The sequence below is a fragment of the Chinchilla lanigera genome, unplaced genomic scaffold, assembly GCF_000276665.1.
Source record: "Chinchilla lanigera isolate Chin_1 unplaced genomic scaffold, ChiLan1.0 scaffold00037, whole genome shotgun sequence".
Classification (NCBI taxonomy): domain Eukaryota; kingdom Metazoa; phylum Chordata; class Mammalia; order Rodentia; family Chinchillidae; genus Chinchilla; species Chinchilla lanigera.
The window spans coordinates 5,062,332-5,088,486 of record NW_004955438.1 but is presented as its reverse complement, the minus strand read 5'-3'; the positions used below and the strand labels follow the sequence as shown (position 1 = coordinate 5,088,486).

The 26,155-nt window shown below is 39.4% G+C and overlaps 1 protein-coding gene across 1 annotated transcript in view; it reads left to right on the top strand.

Moving 5' to 3' along the window:
* The first annotated feature begins 6,471 nt into the window (after window positions 1–6,471).
* The window catches only part of Sel1l (sel-1 suppressor of lin-12-like (C. elegans)), a 51,101-nt gene continuing 31,417 nt past the window's right edge, over window positions 6,472–26,155 (top strand). Inside the window, exons 1-4 of the mRNA XM_005390240.2 lie at window positions 6,472–6,654; window positions 12,102–12,139; window positions 12,983–13,211; window positions 25,341–25,508. Coding sequence (XP_005390297.1) covers window positions 6,591–6,654; window positions 12,102–12,139; window positions 12,983–13,211; window positions 25,341–25,508 — 499 coding nt within the window. The 5' untranslated portion in view covers window positions 6,472–6,590. The remainder of the gene's footprint in view (window positions 6,655–12,101; window positions 12,140–12,982; window positions 13,212–25,340; window positions 25,509–26,155) is intronic.

Below are 26,155 nucleotides of genomic sequence, written 5' to 3'. Positions count from 1 at the left end.
TCTTAAAGACATGCTTCTATGAGTTTGACAAATATGTATCCTCATGTTACCTGCAGCCAAATCAGATTACAGAAGACCCATCACCTAAAAATTCCTTCCTGTCCCTCTCTAGTCAATGTTTTCCCTGGCTGCTTTTACCATAAGCAACAGCTATTCTGAAATCTAACGCTGTAGATTAGTTTCCCTTGTTCTTAAGCTCCATATGATTAGAATCATAAAGTATATGTTCTTTTGTCTCTAGTTTTTCATTCAGCCAATTTCACACACACAACATAAGACATACCCATGATATTGCATGTATTGTTGACGCTTTCCTTTTCGTTACTGGGTGGTACTCTGTTAATCCACCCACCAGAAGGTGAACATTTAACTTGCTCCATGCACTTCACTATTGTAAATATAGCATACCTTCTATAAACATGTTTTGCATGAGACATTTATGGTATATCATTTCATCTCTCTTAAACAAATATTTAAGAATGAAAATGGGGATATATACGGTAAGAGTACACACAACTAAATTTACAAGAAATTCTGCCAAACAATTTTACACAGTGGATTTAACTTTTCATAGTCTTACCAGTTATATATTCAAGTTCTAATTGCTTCAAATCTTTATCAATATTTCATAGTCAGAATTTTTAATTTTAGACATTCTAGTGGGATTAAGCAATATTTTAATGTGATTTCAATTTGCTTTTCCCTGATAGCTAATGGTGTGGAATATCTTTTCATGTTTCTTTTTGCACATGTTCCTTGAAAAGTATCTGTTCTGATTGTTACATTTTAAATTTTTTGTACTTTTATTATTGAGGGTTTTATATAAATACATGTAATAAATGTTATATTTATATTATTTAACTCATATTTCTTTTGCTTTATTCTACATAGTTATTTGTATTTGTTATAGTTTATTATTAATTTTTCATATATTTTGGATATAAGTTCTCTCTAAAATATATCTAAACATTTTCTCTGCACCTCATTTATTCATTTCCTCAGAGATTTTAAAATAACTATTTTATACGTATCCATCTCAATTTCTATCTAATCTATGAACTTCCTCTGAATCAGATATTTGAATAAAACTGTTCTAATTGATCACATTAACATTATATACAAACAGTTAATGAAGTAATGTGTTTAATAAATTTAGCCATTCCTCAGCAGGAGAAGGAAGATTACCAGACCATTATCCAAGCCACACTGCTACTCGGTGTCATCAAAAGTACCATTCTACGTGTCCCTTAATGTTGGCCTAAAATTCCTCAGCTCTCTGGTCCCTCAGCCCTGCTACTGACTTCATCACTTTTCTGACTCTCTGACCTCGTATCTTGCTAACCCTCCCTGATCTGCTTCTGCAACCACTGAGTTCCTTGCAGTTCTTAGAACACAGCTGATGCACTCTTGCCTGTCTACAGTCTGCTCTCTTTTCCTGGAAATTTCTTCACCCTTGTTATGGCTTTCATCTAGATGTCCACCCAAAGCCTCATGCAGCCATGAGGGTGGGCTTCTAGAGTTTGTGACTGATTTATGGTCTAATACTGGGATTAAGAGTGTGAGTGTGTGTAGCCTGCATACAATATCAGGTGAGATTGGGTGCATTCAGGGTGCTATGGCCATAGACTCCTGCATACAATGTAAGGGACCAAAGGAGGGCTCTCTCCTCTCCCTCCCTCCGTCCCTCTCCCTCCCTCTCTTTTTCTCTCTCTCTCTTTCTCTTTCTCTTTCTCTCTCTGTTTCTCTTTCTCTCTCTCCCTCTCCCTCTCTTCCCCTCCTTCTGTCTCTTTCTTTCCCCACCCTTGGCACTTCTGCTGTCTTCCACCACCAGGAACTGTCTCCCTCTGCCATGTGCCACCCTGCCTTGGAGCCAGCTGTGGACTGAAACCTCTCCAAACTGTGAGCTAAATAAACCTTTCCTCCTTTAACCTTGGGTGTTGGGTATTTTGTCTCAGCAAGGAGAGAAAAGTAACTAAGACAGCCATATATCATCATGTCTCATTCTTTTGTTACCTTTGCATAAATGTGAGCTTTCCAGGGAAGCCTAATTGGCTCCCCTATTTTAAATTTAAATACCTTCCTCCAGTATTCTTCTTCCCCTTCCCTCCTTTATTTTTCTTCCATCCACAGCACTTCTCATCTTCTAATATATTAAATTTATTGTTCACTTTGTTCTGGCTCCCTTCTGTGTAGCATGTGAGCACCATAGTTTTGTCTATTTTATATACTGCTGACTCCCCAGCATCAAGACCTGGGTGTAGGACACAGCAGCTGCTAAGAAAGAAAAACAAAGAGCAACCTCTGACATTCAGAAGCTGCTTGTAGTCACAAGTAGACTGTGTTATTCTCACATAAGATTTCAGAAAGCTAACAGAACACCAAAGCATAGACAGGTTACTCTGACAGGAGAATGTGATGAGACACAGCAGGGCCATTTTATAAACTTTTCTAAGCACAGACAAAAACAAGGTCCCTGTGCCCCCACAAAATACCAAATGCCTCCCCTAGGCCCAGAATGAATGACTACTACTTCTTTGTCAGTTATAACTTTATCCACATTCTAATTTCCTCTCCCTTAAGACTTATTGATTTACTTCTACCAAATAATAGACAATAACAGCACTTCTAATAGCAACCAATCTAAGGCAAACTTATCTTCTCTAGACTCTCCACAAATCACCCAGCCAGAGTCCAAATTCCACTGTAGTTTCTTTCTAATACCCTCTCACTGAGACACCCCAGGACATGTGTTCCTCCACACGCCATTAAGTAACAGAACCATTGTGTTCAACTACAGGTGTATTCCCAGTTCTCTTTGCAGGGGAGCATTGGCCGTCCTCAAAAACTATTTATGGGAGAGACAAAAGGAGAGAGGGAAAGAAGGAAGGATTGATTACTCTACAAATATTAAGTTCCTAATATGATGTTCACTAATTAAACTACCTACTCAAGAGTTCAGTATTTTGAATTTAATGGAAACTAGAGTTTGTGATTGATTCACAAGCTACTTCCCTCCATCTTAGAAAGTTTACCTCATCAAGTTACTATTAAAATTTAGTTTTAAATTAGTCTTTCTCCAGAGCTAAGACTTAGAAAGTCTGTAAAAAGATTGTACCCTCCAATTTTCATCCAGTTATTCATAATATAAAAGTATCCTGGCTCTCCCTTTATCTGACACAGCTCAACACAGCTCAGAAAGAAAGAAAAATACCCTCCCACCCCCAAAAGTAAATGTCCCCTCAAAACGCAACTTGGTAAACGGGCTAGGGCCCTCTTCTCCTCTCATTTTCTTTCAGCTTCAAAACTTAGAGTAAAACTCTTCTCTGAGTTCTGTGATCTACACTTTGAACTTAATGACCATTAATTGTAATCATAGCATGTGATATGGCTATCCAAAGGTTATTTATTTTAATTACTTATTTACGCTTGCCGTACACTGTCCTGAGTGATGTGGATTATGAGGGATGCAATCAGATGTAAAACCATATTATTCATTTACTCCAAAACCTCAGAATGTAAATGAGTACACATCTTTATATCTTACTCTGTAGAATGCAAGGATTTATATCTTACTTGTGCATTAAAAAGAAATGACTTTAGTTCACATCAGCTATATAAAAAAAAATACATTCTTTTCTAAAGCCTAGGGGGAAAATACCCTGCTTCTCTCTCTCTCAACCTGCCCTGGCATATACCTTGATACAGATGCTGGCAGCCTGTATGCATTACCAACTCAAACAGATCGCTAAGGACAGCACAGGAAAGGAACAGCCGCCTAGAGTTAGCGGCAATCACACCATTCTCAGGAAAAGTCTTGGGAGTTGTTCCACTGATTTAAGTGAAAAGTAAGCTGGCTTTATGCGCTCAACACTTTCAGGAGGGCCTCAACATTTGCTGCTTGCTTGACTTACCTCAGTGAAATGAAGTCACATTAATGTCACCTGCGTAGAAAGGCACTATTACCTCCCTCCGTCAGGTTCTATTTCTATGTTGGAATGGAGAGCTAACAGGTTTCCCACCCCTTGCAAATCTTTGAGAATGACCTAAAACACTGATGTGGACAGACTTCATAGAGTTAATGCAGCTGAGCAAATATTAAAGTCTATGAATTAATAAATAACATTAACATTTTGTACCCGCGGGGTAGATAATCTTAAGTGAGAATATTGGCAGGGAACCTTGAGGAGTATATGCTCAGACTAGATAAGGCCATGGAGAATTCACAATCGTCATTTTCTCGTTAAATATCATGCAGTGTAGCAGGCTGGCCAAATAAACTTGACGTCCTCATACCATATTTTGAACCTGCCTTAGAGATTGGAAGTTTATGAGGATTCCCAGAGCATGTCAGTCACTTACTGCTGGCTAATGACAAAAGCTCTAACAGCTCTAAACCCTCCCAAATGAAAGAAATAAAACTGATTTCCATCCTTACAAGCAATCAATAAAAATATCTGTAAACACTCCACAATGCAGAAAGTGCTTTTTCCCTGAATCTGTCTTTTGAATATTACAATGGGCAAGTAAGGTAGATCTGTCAATGAACAAGAATTATCTAGGGCTGATGGGTAGCAATTTCAGTGCCCTGTGTCTATACATAAAACCATATCATTGTTTCTGGCCATGGTAAATCTATAAAGCTGTCTAAAAGGCAAGATTGTAAATGTCTGGTAGATACTAAGAAATCAAGATTAATGCAGACAGGACGGGTTGGAGAAGTCTCAGCCAAGAAAAATTTCAAGTGAAATTGGGAAGCATACCAGGGCTGTGGCAAAGAAGAAGTAAGAGTGGTTGGGAAAGCGTCAGAGAACCCATGGGCGGGCATGATTGTGCTGCTGTGGAAATCTGTAAGAAGCTAAAGAGAAGTGGAAATCAGTCTGTGCAGCACCCAGCATAGGGCCTTGACTATAAGAAAACAAAATTGAAAAAAGAAGTTGGGCCTTAACTAAGCAGAGAACTTCTCCAGTTTTGCTAATCTGATAATCACTGTTTCTTGTGTGGAAGGCAGATTATGTCTTATGCAATCCTTTCCCTGAAGGGAACTGCCCACATGCATTTCTATTTCGTGAGTAGAGGAAGTTCTAATATTTTTTATTCTACGAGAAAAGGTCACTGAAAACCCTTGTCAATGAAACGGTTGCTCTGAGGAAGCACGGTTAGTGTCACAAATGGAGATATGAGCTAAGGTAGGTGCAGTGGGAAAGAGAAATTTTTCACAAGCATATCTTGCCTTCATCCTCTGTGATGTGAACGACAAACAGCAGGCAGGTTTATGCCCAGTCCTGGTTAAAAAAAAAAAAAAAAAAAAGACTCTCAAAGAAAACAGAAATCAAATGCCCAAAAGTGTCAAAACATCGAGTTCACAGAGACAAGGTAGGCCTGAGGAGGCCTGGCTGGGCTCCAGGGCTAACAGCTGATGGTGGGTGTGCGCTAGCGAAAACAGAGTGACACAGTTGATGAAAGAAGTCATTGCCCTGCTGCCCAGCCGTTCTGTGCCTGAACTGGTGCTTGTCACAGAACGCATCTGTTTCTCCAGTGCCATTGCTGTCACCTGTGCCTCTACAGATACACACCTAGTCTTCCAATGCTGCTCAGGGAAAAAGACAACAGAGCAGTTGACAAAGCAAGAGGTATGAGGACAAGTGCTTGAAAGGGTTTTCCAAAAGCTGTTGCCACATTTTCCAGATGATTATTATCTGATGACCTTAATTAAAAATACCTACTAGTGGTGAGATCATCTAGACTGAGTGCAATTTATTTCTTTTTGTTTTTCGATGGGGAACAAAGGACAGGTAGTTGGTTGCACTCTGGCTTTTGTATACCACGGAACTGTTTTATGGAGGTTATTTTACGATATTTAAATATTTTAAGTCTACGTTAAAATACTGGGAAATTTCAGGCTGCCTTGCATTTTTCTCGGTGCTCACATCACTATATTCAATTCAAATTTTCTAAATAGAACAGGTAGGAAAAGATGCTGAACACATTACTAGTTCTTAACTTCTAATATTTGTTCTTGGATATTTATTTTGTCTCAAAAGCAAAACAAAAAGGTCCTGTGGGTACAAAACCTTTGCTTGTAGCCCAGCCATTGATTATATTCTCTTCATCTACACAGCCACCTACAAGTGTAAAGCTTGCTCCACAATGGACTACGATTCCCAAGAGCAAACCCATAGTGAATTATAAGAAGTGCATTGTGGGGATTGTAGTTCTGAGTGAGTATCCTTTCTCCCAGCCCTTGACTCGCGCACTGATTCAGGCGCTACCAATTATCAGGGGCCATGTCGGTGAGGCGGTGGTCCAACCGGAAAAGCAGGTGTGGAAATCTCGCGCAAGGATTGGTCAATGGATAGCATTGGGGTGGGGCAAGGGTGGATGGGCGGGATAACTACGACGATTGGGAGAGTTGCCCCCAGCGGCGGGCGAGGATTGGCTGTTCTCCGGATCAGGGAGGCCTGGGAAGGAGCGGAGGGAGGAAACTGGAGCCGGAAGAGCGGCGGTCCGGCGGCGGCGGCGGCTGAGTTGGTGGTGGCGGAGTCAAAGGCGACCGACAGCTACGGCGGGTGGCAGCGGGCGGCGAGAACAGGATGCAGGTCCGGGTCGGGCTGACGCTGCTGCTGTGTGCGGTGCTGCTGGGCTCGGCGTCCTCGGGTCAGTATCCGGCGCCCCCGGCCTCCGTCTGCGGGGCTGGCGTCCCGGCCGGGGCTGCGCTCGCGCGTCGCCCCTCGCCCGGCCTGTCACTTGCCCTCCCTGGGCTTCGGTGCCCGGGCCCGTGGGGCTGTCGGGGCGCTGGAGGCGGGGCGGGGAGGGCAGCCTCCCCGCCCACGGCTCTCCACGCAGCAGACTCCACGCGGCCGGGGGGCTCCGCGGGCCGGACCCCGACGGCCGGCTCAGACCCGCTCGGCCCCCGGAGCCTGCTGCCTTTCCCCGGCCCTCGCGTGGGTCGTGCGCGCCTGCGATGTGGACTTTGGGCTTGGGGTTTGCAATCGCCGCGTTGGGAGCTGTCACTTCAGGCGGAGCAGGGCCCGTCAAGCCGAGACGTGGAGAGTGGCCCCGTGGACCTGCTTAGCACCCGCGCTGCCCCCTAGTCTCATTGTTTAGAAACGAAGACGCCTCCCCTCTCAGAAACTTCTTAAAAGAGAGGTGACGTCTGTCACAGTGTTTCCGACTTGCCCGTGTTTATCGACAGTGGTTTTATGACTTCTGAGAAAGATTCTTACGAACTAAATCGCAAGTAGCCGGGCGTGGTGGCCCACGCCTGTAACCCCAGCACTCCGGAGGCTGAGGCAGGAGGATCATTGCGAGTTCCAGACCAGCCTGGGCTACAAAGTGAGCTCAAGGCCAGCCTGAACTGCATAGCCAGACCCTGTCTCAAAAAAGACAAAAAAAAAAAAACCCTAAATCTCAAAGTGTTCGCCTTTTGATGTAGATACAAAACTTCATATGCTCTTGAATTGATTTTCTGGTTGTAAATTTTTTTTCTTTTTTAATGTTTTGATTTGCTTCCATCAGAAAACTTCTATTCTGAGTGTTAATTTTTGAAAAAAAATAGTGTTTCTTGGAGTCAATAAACAGCACAGTGAAGCTTTGAAATTTTAATCAGCTTCATTTAACAAGGCAGATGTTCTGCAGCTTTAAATTTGGGGGGACGAGGCAGAATATAAATGTCACTTTTTTTCAACAGAAAATTTCCCAGATGGTTATTTGAATTCCCAAATTATCTGTCCTAGTTGTAAATCAATGCCATAACGTCATCCTGCTTCTAAATTGAGAGACCTGAACCAAATTTCTGTTCGCGATGTGGTTTGACATACCATCTCAAAAGCAAAAAGCATATGCTAATTACTGCCAGCATCACGCTGTGAGATCCATTTCACTCCAGTTGTAGTGGTAGTGTGTGTTTATGACCAAATCTTTAGAGACTGTTTAGTATATAACTCTTGAAGTGCTTCTAACAGTTGTTCAATCGAAAGAAGTGTGAGACGGAGCTGTTGAGTTTAGTGCGTAATGTGCCTGATGAACCGCGGACCACCTGCAACAGAATTCCTCTTAGGAGCTTGTTAAAAACTGTTTTAGGTCTGGAATAGGTCAGGTATCTATATGAACAAGTTCTGTAAGTGGTTCTTCATACTAAAGTTTGAAAACTACAGTAACTAAGAACATGATGTGTATTTCATCAGAATTCAGTTGTGCGGTTTAAAAAGGTCTACAAATTTTCCTACATCTTCCTTTGATGAGTCCATGAACTTAGAGCTCCATGTAAGGAGGTGATTCTTGAAGATCTACAGTTAGGATTGTCAGGATGTTGTGATACAAAGCTATTCATACCAAAGTGTTAAATCTTGTTGGTGTAGTGATACAAGGAGACTATTCAGGAAATATTTGCTCTGATTTCCATCAGAGTAAAAAGTGTTCCAAAGCATTTCCCTAGTAAGTGCCAAAACTCAGCCTGAATTAAAAGAAGATAGATACACAAGCTGAGAGGTGGTGAATCTTGCAGGTCACATAAGTGGATTTAACCAACCAAAGCTGGAAAACACTCAGAGGAAAAAATAGTGTTTGTGCTGATTATGTGTAGAGTCCTTTCTTGTTACTTCTTAAGCAATCCAGTGTAACAGCTGCTTACATGGCATTACACTGTATTAGGTGATACAAGTAATTAGGTTATATGTAAAGTGCTCCATTTTGTAAAAGAAACTTTGGCATCAGGTTTGGTGTCCTGGGGTTGGAGGATGGAGAGTCCTAGAACCAATCCTCTGACAACTGTACCAACATCACCTGAAGTTCACACAGACTATAAAGTTCTGTAAATTAAGTGCTTACATTTTTCAGTTGGGTTTCTCATTCAATAGAATGCTTATTTACACAGGATTCCAGCCTCACTTGATTTTTGTTTTTTTTGTTTTTTGTTTTTTTGTTTTTCTCCGGTACCGGGAACCGAACTCACGACCTTGCGCTTGCCAGGCAGACGCTTTGCCGTTGAGCTAAATCCCCAGCCTCTTCCAGCCTCATTTGAAAAATTTAAAGCTTTGCCCCTATATAAAAGTCAAGTTTTTGGGGGTAATTTTGTGTGTCCGTGTTAGCTGTTACCCAGGGCAAGTTGCATTTGTAACCAGGTAGAATATCTTTAGCCAACAAAGAAAATACTGATCTTATTGCTGTGAGTAGCTATTGTCTAGTACCCTGTTTTAGAATTGGAAAAACTAGGTAGGATACATTAGAATTGTTTTCTTTTCCCTGTGAGTAAATTTCAAGGAGATTAAAAAGGTATTTCTCTGTCATTTTCTTAATAATGAAAAGGGAGTAATTTTTTCTCACTTAAAAATATATGCTTTCTTGGGAGCTGAGGGCGTAACTCAGTGGTAGAGCATGCACTGAGCCTGCAGGAACCCTGGGTTCAATTCTGCACACCAAAATGAAAATAATAAATGCTTTATTGTTTTGGGCAGAAAGAAGCAAACGGTTTACTTTTTGGACTGCAGAGGGTGTGTAACTGCGGTGTTTTAGTTCCTTACATCATTGTGAACTCACAGGTCCGATGGGATTATTCCTTTTTGATAGACTGAGAAAATGAAGGCTGAGCAAGCGTTCAGTATTGAGTCAGAAGTGTTCAAATTAACCTGTGGTGAAGCCCGGTCTCACACTCCGCTCCCCAGGCCTCAGAGTTGGAATAACGTAGAATCAGTAGGAGCTGCATAGATCCTAAACAGAATGGCAGTGCAGAAGGTGGGATATCTAGTCCCTTTTCATCAGACTCTTTACAGACTTTGTGTGTTTGAAGGTGGATCAGTCTGTTAAATTTATGTGCCAGGTGGTAAAATGAATTTGTCATAACTCTTTGTCCTTGAAAAAAGAGGCCTAGTATTTTGTAGTTTTGTTGCCTGATATAATACAAATGAAAACTGACCTTTTTCAAAGGAAGCTGTACAGTTAATGCAATGTTGTGGACAGTTATATTTTAGGTGTGATACTGAAGTGTAAGAAATCTGTAACTGTTGAATCCCTTTGCATTCTTCTTGCTTGATGTCTGTGTTCTGGTGAAAGCACTATTTACTTTTTCTTTGTGCATAACTTCAGTGTCTTTAATCTTTACCAAAATCCTACATGTCAGAAGTGCTTTGGTCATAAGCAACCTTTTAAAAAGTGCTACGAGAACGTGGATATCAGTCTGAAATAGAAAAAAGCTTATGCTGTAAGACTACCATCTGGAGTAGGTTTTCCCAGTTTAGTAACTGAAAAAGAATGCTTGTTTACCAGTAATCTTAGTACATATTCCTAGTTTGTTAAGAAAGAAGCATGATGCAATTCACATGAAATAATCCTGATGTCACAAATCACGCTTCCTGGAGTTCAAAAATACATTTTGCTTTTCTTGTGCGTTAAGGCTTGTACTCTTTGAAACATGTATGTCTTTAAATGTATTTATATATTGTGTACATTATTTTCATGTTAGCTACCAGGCGTTGAAGTACTAGATGTAGTCATTAGTGACTAGAGTCTCAGCTACTCCGAAGTTCAGTGTTTGGGGATATGTCATATACATCTGCACTCTTCATGTCTGCTCTTGCTATATTAACTAATTGAAAATTGGGGTTAGTTAACTATGTGCAAAGAACTTTGCAACATAATAGAAATGAATTTTTTCCTTTGTCCAAAATTTGCTGAGAATGGGGCTTGAACCATCTATTAGAACTTGGGCTTTGGGTGATATTTGTGAAGAAGTTACTGGACAGGGTGAATGCTATTACAACGCTACCTAAACGTGTGGGCACTGTGGGACCGATATATGAACTATTCCTCTCCTGCCCAAAATAAAACATACTTTGAAGGCAGTCTAAAAATATGTGAATGTGAGCAGTAGCTTTAAATTAAAATTTTCTTTAAATTGACATTAGCTTCATATATGGCAAAACTTCACTGATAGACTGATTTTCTTAGATACTCAAATTTTGTGAAATAAGAGTATATTTTGTGCATGAGTTGATTGTACTTCTTAGTTTAATACTTTGATAACAAATTCCAAAACATGTTTTTACTGTAAAGAGTTACAAGTTCTAAATAATGTTTAGGACCTAACCATATTTGTATGAAGTAAGACAATGCTGCATTTTCAGGTAAAAGTCACCGGGCCTTACAGCACTTTACCTACTGGTTAATTTCTCTTAGAGCTGACAGAGCAGGCATAATTGACACTTGCTCCTGTATAAACTCAGATAGTTTTAAGAGCAAGAAGAAACTTAGAGACCGTCTTAGAAATAATCTCACAATTTGTTTGACTTTTTTTTTTTTTAAACTGGCAGTGAATACAAAGATCAAATATTTGTGACTGGACATTGAGTTGGTGAGTGTGTTTATGTAAGAGCAAACAAGAAAGAATAAGCAGCCTGAGTAGCTATAATAGCCAGAAGATATGGAAAGAATAATAAAAGAAAAATTACATAATTCATCAAAACCAAACTAACCTGTATGAATTTGGAAGAAAGGTGTAATTAGTGGCTGTATTCATCATTTAACATGGACTATTGATCTCTTAATAAATAGCTTTCATGTGAATGAAAACATAATATGATGCTACTTTTTACCTGTATCGGGTTAGCCCTTAAGTAAAGTAGAGCACAAATGCTAAGTTTATTTGCCTGGTAAGTCTGCTGACAAATAGTAATACTTATTACATTATATTAATTAATAGTGTTTTTAAATAGTAAAATGTTAATTAGCAATAAGATAAACTAATGTAACTCTAGATCCTGGCCAAAGGGACAGCAAAGGTAGAAGCAGAAGTATGAAATTAAAGGTATATTTGTATGAACTTAGTAACTCATTGTCAGTGGTAGACTAAGTATATACAGAAAAAATTGGCTGGAATCCAAATGTCTTTGGCAGAGGGGGTAATTGGTCTTCCTACCTGGAGAAAATCTGCCACCTGAACCCATTTTTTTTCACTTAATCTTTTGTGAATAGTTGCTGAATACAACCAGTTTTTGTTATTCTAGGTTTAGTGTCTTATTTGTGGTTGTGCCTATTAGATGCTTTCTTTTAATAACGTTTGTAATTTCCCAACAAAAAGATGACTAAATTATCTTAAAATTTCTTTGCAGATGAAGAAGGCAACCAGGATGAATCTTTAGATTCCAAGGTGTGTATTAAAATTTGCAATGGCTGGTATTTACTGCCCAATTTAAAAGGCAGGAATGGTGTACCTTAGAAAGGATATGAAATCTGTATCTTTTTTTTTTTTTATTCCTCCGGTACCAGGGATCAAACTCACAACCTTGTGCTTGCCAGGCAGGCACTGTGCCACTGAGCTAAATCCCCAGCCCTGAAATCTGTATCTTTTGAGTGACAATTGAATTTTTTTAAACAAATCCTTCTGGGTAAAAAAGAAAAAGAAATCACTCACGGATAAGAGAGAATAGCAAAAAACAAAAACAAAATTTTTTTAAAAAAGAGAGAATAGCAAATATTTCCATGAGTATATTGGCTGAGTCAATGAGAGCCTGAGTTTAATCTCCAACTTTTGAAGACTCTGCCATTTATTTCTATTTAGATACATTATCAAAAAGTATTCTAAAGAGTTAATGCATCTGTTGGTTGCATGAATAAATGAGGCTGATTCTTACATATGCCAAGAGATTGCCTAGTTACAAGCTATAATGTCTGGGTTAGCAGGAATACAGATAGAGACAGGGAGTTATAGTAACAGAGTTATCATAGGGATTGAATCATGTAGAGAGGGAGAACCTAACCCAGACACTGGGGATGAAAGAAGACTTCCTGGTTAAAGTAACATCTAAGTTGAAATTCAAAAAGAATTCAATAGGATAAAGACATGTGGTTTACACAAACTAAACTCTGTAGAGATGAGGGAGTATAACTCCAAGGAGCTGAAGGAGACAGCTGGCTTAGTAGAAGGTATGGTCAGATTGGGTTGGAGGGAATCTTGGTACTGTGGATAACTAAAAATACTTTATATTCTCAGACTTCTTTGCCACCAGACGAATCAGTAAAGGACCAGACCATCACAGGTAGAGTAGTTGCTGGTCAGATATTTGTTGATGCAGAAGAATCAGAATTGGAATCTCCCGTTCAAGAAGAGGAGGACAGCCTGAAGAACCAGGAAGGGGAAGGTGCCACAGAAGAAATCAGTTTTCTGGACTCTCCAAATCCAGAAAAAGACTATGACGAACCAAGGAAAATACGGAAACCAGGTAGTCTGGACGTTTTCTTTGCTTTTGCCTAATGTAGGACGGAGACTACTGAAATTTTAGAGCTAGTGAGTGTAGAAGATTGTTGCATATGTTGAGGAAGACTGATTTTACTGATTATTAACTACATGTAATTGTGTAGAATTGAGTTTTATGGGTTCCCCTATATTTTAATATTTACCTCTCAGATTTAACCCACACTATATGAGCTGAATTAGCTAGATAAGACTGTACATGGGGGGCTGGGGATTTAGCTCAGCGGCACAGCGCCTGCCTGGCAAGTGCAAGGTTGTGAGTTCGATTCCCGGTACCAGAAAAAAAAACAAAAAAACAAACAAAAAAAGACTGTACATGGGCTATATTAATACCCTAACATTTCTAGTTGGGTACCAGTATGTCACCTTTCTGAGAAATCTTTAAAAATAATTTGTCAGTAGTACACAAAGTAGAAGCACAGAAAGGATTTTCTAACATGCCACTTTGGACATTTTCAGAATTATGTTAGGTGTTTCATCACAATAACTTGTTTAATCATCATTGTAATTCAATTTAGTTGTTTTATATCTCTCCATTTGAAACTTATGTAAATGTACAAACTTTAATCCCTTTGTAATTCTCCTTCTTGACACTTCTTTTAAATTTAAAAGTTGATCTTTCTCACAATAGTGTACCAAAAGGCCATCCTTTAAAAAAATATGTTAATATATCTATTCTTCCTTTTCCTGACACTGTAACATCATTCAATGTATTATTTTAAAGATCACCACCATGGCCACTTACTATTTCATTATTAACAACATAGAAATTGATCCAGACTTGAATGTTTACATCTTCAAAGTTTTTACAGCAAATGTACCATACGTGTGCATAGAAAAACGATCATTAAAAAACTATAAGTAATTTAATCCCATCAACTAAAAATAATAACTATTAACATCATGAAGAATACTCATTCTAGGCTTTTTTCTAGATAAATAACTAATTTTAAGAAAACTAATTTGGGGCTAGGCACCAGGTGTACACCCATAATCCTAGAACTCCAGGAGACCGAGGCAAGAGGATTGTGCATTCAAGCTCAGCTGGGGCAGTTTAGTGAGTTAGTGTGACCCTGTCTCAAAATTAAAAATATAAACCTGAGAGCCAGGTGTGGTGGCACACATCTGTAATCCTAGCACTCGGGAGGCTGAGGTAGGAGGATCATCTTCAAGGACAGCCTGGGCTACATGGTAAGTTCAGAGCCAGCCTCAACTACATAGCAAGACCCTGTCTCAACAAACAAAACAAAACCGTATATAGATATGTACCTGTCTGGGAATGTAGTTCAGTGCAGAGGCCCTGGGTCAATCCTTAGTACCATAAGAAAAGATAAAAGGGAAAGAAAAAAAGAAATCTAAACTGGGGCAAAACATATATACTGTTTTACCTCCTGCATTTTGCACTTACCAGTTTACTGTGAACATTTCTCTATTTTTCTTTTATAATTTAATGGTTAATGGCTATAAAAAGTTGTGTAAATTTGCCATAACATAGACATGGGCTATTTACAGTGTTTTCCTGGGAAATCCTTTTAAATGTATCTTCGTGTACATCTTCGAAAATTTTTTAGAATTCTTAAAAGTAAATTTTCTGGAATGGAGTGTAAATTTAGTGTAAGACATTTGATATGTATCATTACATCATTCTTCCGAAAAATAATTCTGTTTACTTTCTTTGAGACTCTTCCCATACCTTGGCCCAGTGTGTCTTAACTATTTGAAAATCTTTCTAAGTCTTTTAGTTTAATCCATTCCTTTTTATTTTTTAATGAAGATTTTAAACACTCATAAAAGTAGAAGATATCTCAGTCACCCAACTTGAGCAGCTGTCAGCATTCTGCTGTTTTTGTTTCATCTTTACACCACACAATCTTACCCTCCTTTCCTCTCCTAGAGTATTTTAAAGCACATGCTACGTGTTTTTTGACCAGAATTTTTTCAACACAATCATAAAATTAGCTTTTACTCTTTTATCATTTAATACCCAGGCTGTCTGGTTTTCCCACCTGCTCGAGGTATTTTTTATAATGATTTAGTTAATTCAGTACCCAAGCTAAGAGCTGCAGTTTCTCCTACTCTGTAATAGTTTTCCTGTCCTTTTAAATGTCATTTTATTTGTTAAGGAAACAGTCACCTTTTTGCTGTACATTTTCCCGTGTTTTGTGTCGAGCTAATTGTTTTCTTGCAGTGTTATTTAACTTCCTCCACTATTTACTGTATCTTCTGTAAATGGGATGTTAGCTCTGAAAGCATGGGTAGATCTGGTTCTATCTTTTTATTGAGAGTTACTTCCTAGATGGTGTTGTATACTTCATATTGCATTACATTGGGAAGCAGATAGTATCTGATTGTCCCACTTTTAGTGACATTAAGAATTTTTTCAGTGGAATCAGATGGTGTCAGCCCAATCCAGCCATTCCAGAGTTGCTCATTGACCTATTGCCTAGCAGTTTTGGCAACTGTTTATGTTTATCTTCTAGACCCTTTGTTTCATTTTTGTTTGCAAAATGGTGACTTTGCAATTCTACCATTCCTCCTGTATTTGTTACTTGGGGTTCTCTTCTAAAGAACTCAGGGGCAACTGAAGAACTTCCTATACCGAGGAGCTTCCTACTCAGCTTCCGATCTGCACTCTTCTTCCTTCTTTTCAGCTCTGACAGAAGCCTGACTCATTCTCCCTTCTGCCCAGAAGCCTCCTGTGGCTTCCTGTGGCACTCAGAATCCAAACCCTTTACCTTTACTAACAAGGCCTTGCCTGTTCAGGCTCTGTCTCTCCCTCCACCTTCATCCTCTGCCACTCCACTCACGTGACTTCACCTGTACCTGCCTTCTTTTTCTTGAATATTTTGTACTTATTCTCGACGGTGCTAGAGATCCCCAAGACCACAGCCCCAGTTTCCATCATTCTCTGGGAAGACTCAAAGGGCTCAGCATGTGGTTGTATTCACAGCTATGATTTACTATAATAAAAGCATACAAAACAAAACCAGCAAAGAAAGGGTGCTAAGGGTGAAATCTAAAGGGAACCATATGCAAAATTGAAAGGGTCCTGTCATAAGGGAGTCAGAGGACACGTTTAATTTCCAAAGCAACAGCTTACAATACATGTCACATCTTTTCCAAGGAAGCTTACCAGAAACCCCATACGTGAGATTTTTAGTGAGGGCTCATTAAGTTGGCACCCTGTGCCTGACACATACCCAAATTGCAGTCTCTGAGAAGAAAAGCAGGTGTTCAGCATAAACCAATTGTTTGTACAGTTTGGGTGAACCACTGTTATCAGGACTGTGGGAACTCACCAGAAATGTAATCTCACAGGTGCCAGCAAAGGCAGGCTTGCAAGCAGGCCTTTTCCGAGACACAAGTTTAGGCCTGCTGTGTTAACTCTTCACCACCCAGGCTATCCCGTTGGCACTGGCCAAAGCATCTTTACGGCAAAAGTATTATCAGTAGACTGCAGAGTAATGAGGCCATCCTGCTGTATTGTTTCATTTGGAGCCCTTAGCAGTCCAGTACTGAAGGCAGTTAAAGCAAATCTTACTAATCATAATAGGTCTATCCTAGAAAGCCAGGTGGCTTTCTCCTTAAGTTTTTTGCCCAGAGCATCAATTCAGGTATAACATCATTGTGGCCAATAAGTTGAAGCTGACCAGCAAGCATTCCAAGACTGAGACAGTGTCATGAGAGTTCTATCCCAGAAAGTACACATGATAGTCCTGGAAACAAAAAGGACATGCACTAGCTGAAACCGTGTGGCCGCCTACCATGAGCAGCTTGTTCTTTGCTTCCTAATCCAGCCCAAATAATTTAGTCCAGTCCTTGGCTTCAGGACTGTCAGTTGGTTCCAAATGATTTTGCTGTCCATGACCTGTGCATTTACCTCACGAGTTTGAACATCTGCAGGTTTTCTGCGTGGAAGTAGGGGCTGGGCCACCTCGTGCTGGGGCACAGTCAGCCCTGTCAGGTGACCATACGGTCAGCAATGTGAATTCAGTCATTCTCAGCAGCTTGCAAAGGCTTACTCCGAGGTTTCCTTTAGGAAGAGGTAGAAGCTTCCAAAAACAGTTTCGAAAATCAGAGATCACTGATGCCCTCTCTGCTTCCTCTTCCCCAGATGTACAGGCATCAGTTTATTTCCTTAATTGTTGCAAAAATCAGTGTTTCCATTCTAAACTTACAATTTTACATTTTTCGTTCATTCTCTTATCTGGTAGGAAGGGTTAGCATTGGCAAAACATCTTCAGAGAAAAACATTTTTACACAGCCTCACCAGTAAGACACCATGTTCCAAAATTGATCAGAACAAAATCCCAAATTTTCAGAAACTTTCAAAATAGGGTTTGCATATTCTCTCCCACTTATTTCACCTTGATCATTTATCTAGCGAGCAGCCTAGAAAAGTCCAATCCGTTTGTAAGGAAGACCACACTTAATCAGATTTCACTGAGGTGCATGGAACCTAAGAAAAGCGAAGTTGAGTTGTCAGTCCATTATTGCAGACTAATTGGGAAAGCAAATACAGGAGTCAGCTCCAGAGGAAATCAGGTCAGTCTGCCCAGAGTAAGTAGGGGATCACAGTCCCTGAGATGTACCCTCTCCCAGCCTGCAGCTGTAGGCAGTGTGTAATCACAAGTTCAGGGTGCTGTTAGTCACTATCAGCAGCTGGATTTCAGGGAGGCCTACCACAGAACAACATGCAGTCGCTGATTTCACTGTTGACGGCTCCGGGGAGAGGCGTCCCCTATGTGTGAAGTTGCAGAGTCAGAGTTGTGTTCATTCAGCCCCGCACAGGTCACACTGAGGCTGAAAGCACCAGGAGTATCAGGTTGTAGCTCAGTCAGACTCAGGTCCAGGCAATTAAGGTCTGTGAGTTCAGGAATCAAAAAAGTGAGAGACTCTTCAGCAACAACCCAAGTAAAATACTGCACGGCCAGAAAGCCCAAGTAATAAGGAAGGTCTTTGTAAGTTCTTATCTTACCAGTCTTAGAATCCACATTGACCCACTCACAGATAGCCTCATCAGATTGAAAATCACTGTACTTTTAGGACCTCAGCTATCACAAGAATTCATTAGCAAACTAAAACTAAGGTTTTTGGTTTTTTGTTTTGTTTTGTTTTGTTTTGGTGCTGGAAATGGAACTCAGGACCTTGCACTTACCAGGCAGGCACTTATGCCACTGAGCTATATGCCCGGCTAAAACTAGGTTTTTAGAACTCCAGAAGTACATCTGTTTTCAGATATGTTGCAGATCACCTCCTTTCCTTATTGTCTCCCTTTTTCCAGTGACTCCAATACATGAAAATCTATATCTGCCATAGCAGAAACCATCAACCACAGCACCTTTCTCTGTTTAAATTCCACCTGCCTACTGGTAGTAAAAAACAATGAAGTTGTATCCCACTAATACATTTATTTTTACAGCTTCCTTTGGTCATGACAATTCCTCTAGCATTTAAAATCATAAGTACTTAACCTTTTGTGTTGGTTTTTTGGTTTGGTTTTGTTTTATTTTGTTTTCAGATACCCATATGTAGTAGCCACAAAATACAGAATTTCCCTTTTTCCTCACTGCAGTAAGTACACCACAGCAGTAAATTCAGCACTTGCTGTGTTAGCATCAGGGCTGCCAGGCAGAGCCAGGCTGGAATGCAGTGGAGGAGGCAGGAGGCAACTGGAGCAGCAGTGGTAGCTGCCAGGCTGAGGAAGGCTGGTAGAGCGTTGCCTCCCAACACTTTTTTTTTTTCAGTAATCAGTTATTTAAATTTTTCCTCCAGCTTTGGGAACTGATTTAACTTTTCCTCCCCACTTGGAGGAGATAGCATTGCAAACTTTTAACATTTTTGGCCTACCTGCGGAATTTTAGGACCCTTTAGAGGAAGGAACAAGAACCAGACATCATGTACCATCTGGCCTGCTGTTTCCTCCATCACTTTAGCCAGTGTGGCTGAAAGCAGGCAGCAGGCCAGCTCTCCCAGAGTTGGATCTGTCATTTTTAAATTCTGCTTTTACCTCCCATAACAGACAGCACCTCAGCCATTAGCTTACACGTATCTCCATAACCATCAGGATACCAAAAATATCCATACTCTGTCCCTTATTTTCCATTTAAAAATAGTGCCATTGCATATGTCAGTGAGTGAGAGTCCTTTGAGCAAATCCCACTTCTAGCGCCACCTATATCAGCTACCCAAGACCATCTGAAGATGTGATAATTTGCTAGAAGAAATTACAGGATTTAGCTATGATTTATTGCATAGTGAAAGTATGCAATGCAAAGTCGGCAAAGGGCACATGTCCTTGGGGCAAAGTCTGGAGGAAACAAGGAAACAAGGCACAAACTTCCATGCAAGGGTCCTCTCCCAGGGAAGTCACACAGGAAATACTCTTCCCCTGGCAGCCAAGTGTGATAACAAATGTGAGAAGCTGCCTGCAGAGAAGCTTATTTGAGACCTAGTGCCTGGTGTCTTAACTGGGGGCCAAGTTATGCAACCACTCTGCCTAGTGTGTACCAAAATCGTAAACTCTCAGAAGGAAAACAAGTGTTGAGTGTAAATCACTTGTTTATACAAATAGTTTAGGGAAAGTGAGTCACCCTTATAAGCTAGCGTGCTGGGAACTCCCAAAATCCAAGTTTCTTAACACCAGTCAAGACCCCAGCTTATAAGGCCTTTCAAAGGATAACAGGCTTGTAGGTTACCTTTTCTACACATCATCCCAGCACTTGGTGAAAATGAATGAGTGAATGGCCATCAGAATGATTCACAGTGTTGTGTTCCCTGTTACACAGTACATGTAGTCATTTGAAAAGGCCCAGCCAGATTGACACACAACACTTGGTTGCAAATAACAAAGTCCATCAAGCACAGGCAGAAACCGAAGTTTATTTAACTGGCAGAACTAGAGCTCTATGGATATGCAGTTCAGGCCTTGTCTCCAGTAGCTTCATCTCTTTCTTTCTTTCCTGTTTTACCCCTCAGTAGAGTAGCCTCATGCTCATGCCTGTCCCACAAACCTGGAGGTGCTGTCCTGATAAGGAGCACCACCTAAGAAGAGTAGGGGCCACCCAGAAGATGCTGCTAGAACACTGCTGTTCTGCCCTCTCAGCCTATAGAATAATTTCAATAATGTGTTAAGTGAAAATAGCATATTGCAAAATCATTTAATATGATCCTGCGTCAGTCAGAGCTGTCCTGAGAAACAGAACCAAGGGCACTCTGCTAGCAGAGTCTCTTCTTCGGGGTCTTTGTTCTGTTTAGGCCTTTAAGTGATTAGACAAGGTCCACCCACGTTATGGAGAGTAATTTGCTTTGCTTAAAGTTCACAAATTTGAATGTTAATCTCATCTAAAAGTCACCTTCCAGAAACACCCAGAATAATGATTGACCAAATATCTGAGTACTTTGGCCCATCCAGATTGACAGACAAAATCATATAGATCCCTTGGGGGTTGGGGATCATGTTTGCAAAGAAAAAGAAAAAGGTCCAAACCTTTTCTGCTGACAAGCATTACCTCTGGAGAAAAAGGATAGGAGGTACTGGGTTACAGTGACTGATTTTTCTTTAATTTTGTGTGTTTTCCTATTATTTGGATTATCTCCTGCAATAGACACATTATTATCCTTATAGTTTTGAAAATAAAAAGAAGAATTAAATAGAATAATCATCTTGATCTGTTGCAAATAACTCAGAGGAATTGAGTTTAAATTTACTAACTCAGGTTCCAAAGGAAGCAAGTTGGTTCAGAAATAGCCTGGTGTCCCTGCTTCTCCCTTGTTTCTGTGGATGGCAGGAAAAGAGAGGCCCCCACCTTGTGGGCAGATAAACAGAAGGTAAGATGGAGAGGAAGCGTAGACAGTGGTCTATGGCTGGTTCTGACGTTAGTGGAAAGGTGGTTTTGGTTGTTTTTGGTATTGCTGTTCCTTCGGTTCTGCAAGAAATTATTTGTACAAGGAAACTCCTGCAGGGCACCATCCCCATGGAGAAGTACCCATGCCCACCCCACCAGGCCTCTGAAACGTAGAAGAGCTTCCTGTAAAGCCATCAAGTTCAGAAACTCACTGTTGTAGAGAGCAGCTTTCCTGGACAAGTCACACTCTGTGGTTTTTGCAGTGCCTGTTACCTGAGAGTCATAAACTTTGTCACTTGGTATTGGGCATAGGGACCAATACTTTCGTTTCTACTTTTAAATGACTGGTTATTTCTCATAGAGAATGGTAAGCTTTATATGAACTCTGATCTTACGTTTTGTTCATTCTTCATGTGCTGTCTCCTTTTTTCATGATAAAAACATTTTAATCTGTAAACAGAATGTGTTTGTTTGTTTACAGATGTAGTTTCTCAGCTGTATTTATCACTTCTCAATTTTTGGTAAAAGCAATCTACTTGTAGAAAATTATGTAACACAGTTTTTTTCCCAAAAAGTTACTGTTGACTTGTTCCCAGACAACAATGAATTTCTTTTAACCATTTATATTATTTTCATTTATTTGCTCATTGTTTCTAAATATGGATTTACTGACATTTTTTTGAGGGCCATATTGAAAATCAGGTCCCCGGCTTTGCACTAAAGCTAAGAACAGAGACTCTTAGAATTTGCAATCTTGGAAAGGCCTTGGTTTTCTCAATTCGGAAATACTAGGGTTGGGACAAGTGATTGTTGAAGCCAGGTGAAGTACTGAATTTTTTTTCTCATTCTGCATAGATATTAATATTCAGTATCATTTATTTTTGTTTTTTATTATATTCATGTTTTGAAATACCTATACAGGGTAGAATGGTTAAATGTAGCTGGTACCAAATGCATTGCTTCACACAGTTACTTTTATAATGACAGTATAACAACATCCATTCAGGTTGTATTTTGCAAGATAACGGTATACAGTAGCATGACTGCTGTCGCCTTGCTGTACAATAGAACTCTTAAAACTATTCCTTCTCACAATGAGCATGCATCCATCCTTTGACCTACATCACCCCATCCCCTGCTTTCTTCACCACTATTCCTTCTACTGTCTTAATTCTATGAGATCAGTGTTTTTAAATTCCGCATATGAATGAAGTCATGCTACACCATTTACTTTGAATCAAGTTTAGTTGATTCCTTAAATCATGTATACTAATGCTTTGTTTGTAGTACTTTGAATATTTTTTTGGTGATGACTGGTTGGTTAGAATTTTTAACTTGGTACTTGATAAAATTGATGAACACTGTTACAATTTGGTTGAAATTGGTAGCTTTTTAACATGAAGTAATTGCATTTCAACTCTATTTGCCTGCAAATATATTTGATTAAAATACTACTTGCTGCTCTGTTGGAAAATACAAGAGTGCTTCAAATGAATAGTATTAAGTACTTAATTTTCTGTTTAACAGATCATTCATCTAAACTTACCGTGTAATACCAGTCTTTAATGGCATTGTGAAGGTGCTTAAAATGGAAAATTTGCAAAGCCAAGTTTTTCACATTTGTTTGCATAGATCAAGAAGTTTACTTTTTTGGGGTTTGGATTTGATAATTTAAAATGTTTTGTGTTCCCAAAACACTTAGTTAAATATAAATGAGCAGCATCCTAGCCATATTTATAATTCTCTCTTGGATTCTTTTCTTCAACATTCAAACATGCTGTCATCACTAAAAACAAAAGCCTTGTGCCCCCAAGTCCTCCTCCAGGGCCCGCCCTGCCCCTCTGCTCCACTTGGCTGCCTAGTTCTCTGACAGAGTTGTTCACAGTCACTGATCTTCCTTCCTCTCTTCCTGTTCTGTAATCCATCTCCCTGAGTTCAAACCTTCTCCGCCCACTAAATTTCCTTCTCCCTTTGTGTTCCAACTGCAAGTTGCCTTCTCTGTTCTTCATCTTCATCTTAGTGAAACCTCACCAGTACTTGTTGCTGCCTCTGAAGATGCTTTGGACCCTCAAGTGCTGGTTCCTCTGTGTCTTCCTGATAGGATTGCCACAAAGAGGCCAGCCTGGATTGCATAGTGAACTCATGGCCACCCTGAACTACATGGCAAGACCGTGACTCAAAAAACAAAATTTTTTTTAGGTAAAGATACAAACCTTTTAAATTCTAAGAATTTTTGCACAGATATTGATATTCAGAATCATTTATTTTTATTATGTACACTTTTGAAATACATATTGCTAAATGTCCGTCTTTGAGAAGTCATACTCGGTTATACTCCTGCTAGCAGTATGAAAATGCACATTTACGCATACGCTGGACAACACTATTTTCAGATGTTTTTGTTGTATTTTTTACTTTTTCTGGCCTTCTTGAATAATTTTAATACATTTTTGCAAGAGCAGATTTCTACTAATTTAAATATAAAGCAGTCTCTTAATTACTACAGTAAGTTTTCGTGTACTGTTAGGTATCTTAAGCTTTGACATGTAAATAGATTGTGATGCTGTGTCATTATCATAGAACCACACTACGGTTCCTTCGAGGAAATGTGAAGCTTTGCATGAAGCTGCAGAATTGACTTAATCACACATTTTCCCCTTTCATTTTAAGTGTCATATTTAATTACTGGCTATCAGTAATTGAAGTTACATAGCCAGGCAACTGTGTTATACCAAGAGAGAAATCACTTTGTTCGTAAAATTAGACTACTCTTTAAGAGGTTTTTAAAAGGCTACTTTTGAAATTGTTGCAGTTTCTCCATGGAAAGACAATTCATAATGAAATTAACACTATTTTGAGAAATTTCTACCTCAGATAAATGATTTGAAGCTAGAAAGTCCCAGTCAGTAACTTTTAAAATACTTTAAAGAAGTTTAAAATGTAGTAACGATTTTCATATTGTCATTTTACTTGGAGAGGATAATTGAGAGGTACAAAACTTCCTTTCTACTACCTCACTAATAAAGGCATTATTTTGACAAGATTTCAGTTTTGACTGAATTGGTGAAGTGGGTGCATCCCAGGAATTCTTCCCCCTTAAGTTAGTACTCAAATCTGCAGGAAGTTAAAACCTTTTGTTCCCAAAATCCTTTTACTTCCATCCAGGTTTTTTTCTGGTGTACAATTCCATCACATGAAAAGATAATTATTTTGTTACAGTATATTTTTGATAAACTAGAATTTCAGTGATAAGCTACTTTTAAGGCAAAGATTTCTATTATAGAAAAGTTTAGTCTTCTTTTAAACTATCACAGGGTACTTGATGTGAAATTCAGGTTTAGGAGTTGAAATTCTGTACTTTGCAAAGCACATTTGGATCTAGCAGCAATGTTGGGGATCCCTTTTCAAAATCTGTAGTACTCCTCAGAGGTTACTGCTAATACTTTGTCTTCATGAAAGATAATTTTGTTAAAACATGTATATATTAGCCGTGAAGAAGTAATTTACCTCTGCTCATTGATTACCAGGGTGATAAATGACATCTATGTGGTGGTAAGCCACTTGAAATTCATTTTCTTCTTTCAAAATTTACTGAAAATCTTTTTTTTTTTAGCACAGGAAAGAAGAGATACTTTGTAGCCTTTCAGAGTAGGTGTGCCACTAATAATAATACCCACTGTTATCTTTTGAACCTTTATTACCTGAAATGACAGGCACCATGTAAAAAACATCTAGTAGGAACTAGAGTATGGTTTAAAAAATTCACTTTAGTGCTTGTATAGGAAGTAAAAAAATGCTGTGGGATCACAGAGGACTTTGTGAATCCTTAGCTCTGCCTAGGGGAACATTTTCCCTGAATAACTTTACCTTATGAAGAAATTGCTTTATGACATTCGGAGAGGAGGAAGAGTTACGCTAGGCAGTGGAATTGACTCAGATGTATTTTGCCTTTTTTTTGTTCACTGGTTGAGCAGGAGTTTTAAGTTTCTAAGGTTGTATCTCAAAATCTTTAAAAAGTCTAAGGTAGATAATAGGTGTGAGTAGTCAGCTAGTCAGACTAAGTCAGGTTGACCTGACATCCTCCCTAGTGTGGCTCTTTTGTCATGGCATTTTGTCATGGCCTTTCCCCCATTGACAAAGCAGACATCGTTTTATTTCTGCCTGTGGATGATAACAACTGAAATTGATCACAGTGAATCCCTGGATACCACAAGTGTTGATGTTTAGGTTTTTATTTCTTGTCTTTCCAGCCTTTACCGCCATTGAAGGCACAGCACATGGGGAACCCTGCCACTTCCCTTTCCTTTTTTTGGACAAGGAATATGATGAATGTACGTCCGATGGGAGGGAAGATGGCAGACTGTGGTGTGCTACAACCTACGACTACAAAACTGATGAGAAGTGGGGCTTCTGTGAAAGTAAGCGTTGTTCAATAGAAGCGTGTCCGTGTGACTTGGGTCTGAGGCCTTCTTTTGAAGGCCTTTCTCTAGCCATCCTTCTCCACTGTGGTCAGACATGGCCAAGCTGGTGCTGTGGTTATAGCCGTAAAGAATAGACTTGAGTGCTGGGAGGATGAACAGTTCCTTTCAGGCCACCAGACAGCTTAGCACACTCCTGTCTTCCTTAAAAAAGTTTTGCACAGGTGATTCATAAAACCTTTAGGCAAGCTGCTAGATTAATTACATAAAACATTTTTTATTCAATAAAAGAAGCAGACCCTTAGAGTGAAAGTAATAATAGTTAAAAGTACCTCTGTAAAATAATTTGAGTGAGGTGTGCTGTTCTAATGTAATGTTTTACAAATGTATGTTCAACTATTGTAAGTATAAATATCAATATAAATAAAGAGGCTGAATTCTATAGGCCAACTATGTTTCCAGGGAAACTGGATATAAGTAGGCTGGTGTGACAGAGAAGCATGGATTTTTCTGTACTACAAGAAGAACTCACTTCTGTTACTATAAATTGGTCTTAATATGAATTTTGGTGAGTTCTGTATTTCTATTTAAAGTGCCTTATTATGATAGCAAAATAATTTTGAAAAATCCATAACAAGTCTTATGAG